This window comes from Neltuma alba, unplaced genomic scaffold (genome assembly GCF_004799145.2).
Source record: "Neltuma alba isolate B1F8T4 unplaced genomic scaffold, ASM479914v2 tig00005020_pilon, whole genome shotgun sequence".
Classification (NCBI taxonomy): domain Eukaryota; kingdom Viridiplantae; phylum Streptophyta; class Magnoliopsida; order Fabales; family Fabaceae; genus Neltuma; species Neltuma alba.
Genome location: NW_021633946.1, coordinates 54,347 through 61,010, shown reverse-complemented (window position 1 = coordinate 61,010; position 6,664 = coordinate 54,347). Strand labels below are relative to the sequence as shown.

General features: G+C 34.1%; 1 protein-coding gene across 1 annotated transcript; it reads left to right on the top strand.

Moving 5' to 3' along the window:
- Window positions 1–816: 816 nt before the first annotated feature.
- LOC114746478 (uncharacterized) lies at window positions 817–2,307 on the top strand. Its single transcript, XM_028934694.1, has 3 exons — window positions 817–886; window positions 1,345–1,461; window positions 2,142–2,307. Exons 1-3 carry the CDS (start codon window positions 849–851, stop codon window positions 2,290–2,292), a joined length of 306 nt encoding a protein of 101 aa, XP_028790527.1. The 5' UTR covers window positions 817–848; the 3' UTR covers window positions 2,293–2,307.
- The last annotated feature ends 4,357 nt before the right edge of the window (window positions 2,308–6,664 follow it).

Sequence of the window (6,664 nt, the reverse complement as noted above, 5' to 3'; positions counted from 1 at the left end):
AACACATACATGGTGCTTAAAATTTCCACCTTTGATTATCTTGCATGGAAAGAATTAAGCGGGAAGAAAAATATAGGAAGAGAGAAAATAGAAAGGAAAGAAACAAAAAAAAAATATTTTCATCATTTTTTTGGGTTGAATGAGAGGAAATAGGAAAAAAAAAAAAGAGTAAATATCTAAATGACTAAAATATTTTTTCATATAAAAAATATCCTGTTTAATATCAAAATTAAATACTGCAATTGAAAAATCATATGGATATCAGCATGATCAAATAATTTAAAATCACTTTAGTAAAAATATAATTTAAAATCAAATTATTTGATAAGGTTATAGTTTGATGTTATTGTATTTTAAAATCAGATAATTTAGATAAAAATGTTATTTTTTGAGGTAAGAAACAAATTAAAAGGGGATAATATTTTCAAATCAGATATAATAAAAAAAATAAATAAATTAGATATTATATAATATTATTAATAAATTTGAAAATATATATATAAAAAATAAAAGATAGATGGCATGAAAGGAAAATGAGTTTTTTTTTTCATATTTTCTCTCTTTATGTAGAAAGAAAATTGGAGTGAGTCTCACCCATTTTTCTCAAACTTTTCTTTTCTCATGCTTTTTCTCTCATGTCTAAATGAGGAAAAACTCACTTCTTTTCTTATTTTTCTTCCTAGTTCTTTTCTTTCCTCATTTATTCTCAATCCAAATGAGGGGTTAGTCTCATTCTCCCATATTTTTTTCCCTTGTAGTAAAAAGGGAGGTGAACATGTCAAGAATTCTCAGTCTTTGGTGACACCTCTGCAGGAATTAGATCAATTCCAGGCGAAGTGTTCCGCAGGATGCGTGAAAAATTCACAATGAGCGCAACTCCGACAAGGTGAGCACATAGAACAAAAACAGATATATCTTAGTGGAATTACAATCAAGTCTTAAAAAAAATAATTACTAAAAAATCTCAATAACAAGTTGAGCAACCTTTAATGATAAGTTTCAGAATAGAAGATAATAACCTTTAAAGCTTGTTTTGTATTTTTTTTCTTGGAACCTCATTGTAATTTCGCTTTATATATATATATTTAAATGTACAAGTAAGCTCTCTGCTTTTTCCCCCCACATACGCAAGCTCTCCTCTACAAATTATAAGTGAATTATTGGTAAATATTTTTCCTTTCCCTAAAAAAAAAAAACAATGAATATACACCTATTGAAAATCTAACTTGTTTATAACGTCTATAGATATGATTTTACGTCTGCGTTCTTCAACCTTCATGAGACTAATAATAACTCTATAATTATCATCATCTTATTAATCCGTATTTTTATATGACTTTTCAGAATCGAGTATTATTGGACTCAATTGAGAGGAACTCTGTCAAAAGCATTTTCTGCATTTACATGGAATCGAATTCGAGATTTTATGCGTCCAAAGCCCTTCTCACAAGAACCACCAAGGTAATTTGTCTTTTAAATTTTCCATCCACAAATGAGAGAATGCATTTAAAATCTCAGCAGGTATTATCCAATTATTGAAGAATTTTCCTACTAGCCTTTTGGAATTTAGTTAAAATACTATAATTTAAAAAAAAGGGGGGGTCTTTTGGTTCACCTGTGAATTTTCTACTTTTCACCTGAAATTGATTTGTAAACCCGGAAGTGATAGTTGTCAATCTCTATTATAGTCTTTGTAAAAAATTTTAAGCAAATTTGTGAATACATTTTCAATGACCTTTTCATATCTACCCTTAGCTGATAAAGCCGAATTATACCTTATAAAGTATTTATATTGGAGCTTAAATTCCATATACTACCTCTTATTATTAATATAAGACCTTATTTGATTTTTATTTGGTCTTAAATATAAAACCTCAATTCACTTTGTCTCTCATATTTATGCATTTTTTTCCAAAATAATCCTCTAATAATGGTAGTTCTAACTAAGACACTTGATTAGTAAGGATATTTTAGGAAAGACAACACATATTTGTTACAAATAACTAACTTAACTTCTTTCCTTAATCTCCTCAAATTAGTCAACTAACTCTTATAATTAGGATTAGGGGTAATATTTTAGTTATGTGTTGAGGGGAATTCAGTGTGCTTTCACCTCCTCTAATCTTCTGTGGAATTCTCAGGTATATTGTGCAGAAGGAAAGGAAAACTGATGAGAGACATGTTCAACAACGGATAAAGAAGGAGACGGCACGGAAAAGAGGGAGACGGGACGGGCGGAAACGCCACGCCATGGACGGAAGAGCAAATACACCTCAAATGCGCCAAGAATGACGAGCGTAACATGAGAGCGGATAATTAGGACACTTTAGGAGTAATTGCTCTTAGAGATAATAAGCTTAGTCAATATCATATTGATTAATTATAAAAAAATCATATTAATTAAGATTTTGTATTAGTTGACGACCAAATTGTGTATATGTAGGGTCTTTGCCTGAGTTATATGTGTGGGATAGTAAAATTCTCATCTAATATAGGTCCTTTCTTAAGCCCCAAGTGGAGTTTGTCGTTCACCTTTGATGGGTCTATGGTTTCACTTTTTTTATTATTAATGAGAATTTGATCATCTTTATTTTTCATTGCTTAACAATTATTATTATTATTATTATAATAGGCTCATAGTTAATGCAAAGAGAAGTGACTAGCAGCTAGTAGGATGAATCCGAATCCTATTATGCTTCGGTGATTGGATATTTCTCTTGTTAAATTCATATAGTTATTTTCTTATTTGCACTCTTCTCATTAATTTGATTTATGAATCAAATATTTCTCCCTTTTTCTCTACATGTAATGGGAATGACAAAATCTATGCCTTTATCTGGGGTCGACACTTGAAATACTTTTTTGATTCTAAATATAAGACACATTTTATAGTGGAAATTACACTATAAAATGGATATTATATTTAGGGCGGATGGAGTACTTCAACAATTTATTATTGCGGTGCCATATACATCTGATTAGGTTCTGGTTTTAGTGTGAGATTGGCTGCATGTTTCTCCAGCTGCTCTAATATTGCATCCATTCTTAGAATCATCTCCCTAACAATACTCATATCTCTTGCCCACCCCTCAATGCTCCATCTCTCATCCCTTGGCCTAACTCATGCACATCCAGATGAACACTTTCCCCCGTTCTTCTCTACTCTGCCCCTAGGATTGGGTTGGTCTAATACCAAAATGTTAGGACCCTGCTTTAAACAAATATGTCAACAATATTACAACTAGAGATAGATAGCAAAATGTAGACATAAGAATGACAATAAGTTCATTGCAGAATACAGGGGAAAAAAAATACAGACACATAACACAATAACTCTACACTTTCGATAGGTCAGGGCTCTCCAAAACCTTACCATTCTTCCAATAGATTTCCTATTCCCCCTCTCTGAAGCAAAGGAAGGATTTGAAGACTCAAAAAGTGAATTTCACAATTTAGAACTGATAGACTTTAACTATCACAGCTATATAGCTACCTTACTCTCTATTTTCTTTTTCAAAATAGCAGGTCAAAGTTCTGCCAAACAAAAAAGTACCTTTCCCTTAGCATCTATTTTCCCAGGTTTCCAAAAGTGATGCTAACCGTGAACTCTTTTAGAGGGGACATGCTAACAGAGTTTGCAGGTTTGTATTTTCTTGAACCTTTGAACCTCTCTTACAAAGGCAATGAATCCTTCCGGGGATGTCCATTGACACAGAATTGCAGTTTGGGTGAGATTCCAGGTTTGCAAATACCATCTTGAAAAACAAATGAATCAAATTAAATGATGGGAACTCCAATTGATTGGAATTTTTTAAATGCTGAATTTTTTTAAATATACAAAGGCATTTAGTCACACACTTGATTATTTTGATGGTGGAAAAAATTAGTTGCTGCCGCCAACAATATTAAGGGTCTGTTTGGGACTATGTTTGGGCCCCCAAACGTGCGTCCCAATTTGGCTTTTAATGTGACTGTGGTTTTACATGTTTGGATCTGTGATGGTGCTATCTAACTTGTGAGGCACAAATGGGCTTCTGGGAGAAGCTTATTTTGGGTGCTTTTTTCCGAATGCGCAGCTACGTTGAGAAAACCATTGGAGTATTTTATTATGGTGTTAATTATTTTACCTAACTGACCCTCCTACATGCTTTTTCTCTCACTTCAGCTCAAAGAAAAAAAAAAGACACACACGCACTCATTTTGAAAGACGCTCTGAAGCTAAACTCCTCACGACGTCTACTGCCATATCCCCGCCATGCCCCCGCCGTCTACTGTCGTGTCTCCGTTGTGTTCCACCGTCTCAACAATTTGGGTTCTTATGTGGGAGTTGGTGGACTGTGGTCGTTCATTCAGTTCTTCCACTGTCTCATAAGTTCTTTCCTCTGTTCGTTCAGTTCTTCTAGCGTCACCATTCGTTGTCGTCGCCGTCTCCGCCGTGTTCCACCGTCTCATCAGTTCTGGTTGTTGTGTGGGACTGGCTGGACTGTGGTCGTTCGTTCAGATCCTTCAAATATCATTGTCATTCATCTTCTTCCTCTATTCAGTTGCAAGTGTCACCATCCGTTTTCACCGTCGCCGGATCGCATCTGCTTCTGATCCACACTGGTTAGAGTGTTGTTTGTTCACCTAGTAAGAGATACATGTTTTTGGTCCTAAATCTGCTTGTCTTCGATTCTTGTTCTTGGCTACCGTTGGACCCATAGCTGTTATTGATTTAGGAGTGTTGATATGATGTTCTTGCTCTTTGATCTAATGTTCTTTCGATTAATATGGCCTGGCTGTCGAACTTGGTAGCAGTGTAGTATGAAGAACTGACTTGGTAGTATCGATGAATGTGGTTTTTTGGCTCTGTGTGTTTAGTCTATCTTTCCTGTTAGTTATTTGCGATATGCTCAAACTCGTTGGCACATTTTAGTTTGAAAATTTGAAGATCTGTGTTTCTATTTATTTGTAGTTCTGTGTTTCTATTTATGATTTGTTGTTCTGGTGAACTGACTACCCCTTTCCTGTTAATTATTTGCCACAAGCTCCGAAAAGTATGCGTTTTTTAGTTTGAAAATCTGAAGATCGGTGTTTCTAAAAAGTGGCGTATATATTCATCAATGATGCTTATTGTTGATAAGTATGTTTTACAAACCTAAATATATATGATTGTGAGATTATAATTTATAAATATTATATATATTAGATATTTCCTCTCATATTTATTTACAAAAGAAACATAATATTTCTGCATTGTTGGAAGAAAAGTGCTTTGGTTCACTGTAACTCCCTTTTGCATTCTTGATTGACATTTTTTAATAGAATTATGAACAAAGAAAAAGGTAAGGCAACATGGGATACAAGCACCACAAAGGTGTTACTTAAAGAATGCATGGAGCAAATCTACCAGAAAAATCGTCAAGGAACATCATTTTCAAAGCCTGGGTAGAACAACATTCACTCTGCATTCAATGCAAAAACAGGAAAATCATATGAGAGGAAGCAATTGAAAAATAGGCTCGATAGCTTGAGGAAGGATTGGAGGACATGGGTTGATTTAACCAAAGAGACTTGTGTAGGTTGAGACCCTATAAACAATACAGTGGTGGCAACAAATGAGTTGTGGGAGAAGAAAAAACAGGTATATAATTGTTAATCTTGAGTTATGAACTGTGTTATTACTTGTTATAGGCTTTTTATTTTTGTTGATTGTATTCTTGCAGGAGAATCCCCAGTATGAAAAGTTTAGGTACCAAGGGTTAAAGTTTGCTCATGGATTAAACACGATATTCAAGGGTGTGATAGCATCTAGAGAGGATATGTTGGCACAGTCTTTAACCCAACCTCAGACACAAGAGGATGACGAAGAGAATGTGTATAGAGTTGGTATAGATCTCCTTGAAGGATCGGGGGATAGCGAAGAAGATCTTGGAGGTGCTAGTGTAGGAGTTACAGATGAGATGGTAGGCGTAAACTTAATAGCAAATACTGCACCTAGTGGTTCAAGAAGCCATAGGAAGAGGAAGAGAGGCGAAGGGTCTAGCAGGCAAAAAAAGAAAAAAATTCCAGCCTCAAGACAAATAGCAAATTTAGTTAGTGAAATAGCTACTGCATCTAAGGATAGAACAGCGGTTCTAAACAAAATAAAAGAGGTATCAATTTCTGAGGTTACGACCGAAGTGCTCTGCCTTGAGGAAATTACAAGTAACTGTAATTTCCGAAACTAGTACTTAAGACTTTTGTTGCACAAGAGTGTTCAGGAAATGGTTGTTTCACTAAAAGGACAGTTGGAATACTTGGTTGCATGGCTATAGGATATGGCATACAATCCACCATCATGGTTGAAACTCCCGCCTGCTTGAACTATATTTTAGGATGCATGTTATGACTTTATTTTGTCTAACTCGGACCAGAGTTGTTATTATATGTTTTTAAGTTAATGTTTGTGGAACTATGAAATTATGTAACTTGTTGACTAATTATGAATGTTTTGAATATTTCTAAGTTAAATGTGTTATTTATAGTGGTAATTGCAGCTTATGAATATTTTTAGACTAATTTTTATGTGTTTGCATGTTTAACAGCAAAAGAAATATTTATTTGCACATAACTAAAAATATTTATTTGTCGCTTAAAAAAATTCTTACAGTTGAATTTAACCACACTCACAGGTGACATTACC

What these genes read in the sequence shown, in the direction of transcription:
- LOC114746478 (XM_028934694.1), top strand. Translation starts at nt 849, where the DNA reads ATGCGTGAAAAATTCACAATGAGCGCAACTCCGACAAG. An exon ending in ATGAGCGCAACTCCGACAAG is followed by an intron (nt 887 to 1,344) that starts GTGAGCACATAG and finishes ATGACTTTTCAG; the next exon opens with AATCGAGTATTATTGGACTC. An exon ending in TTCTCACAAGAACCACCAAG is followed by an intron (nt 1,462 to 2,141) that starts GTAATTTGTCTT and finishes TGGAATTCTCAG; the next exon opens with GTATATTGTGCAGAAGGAAA.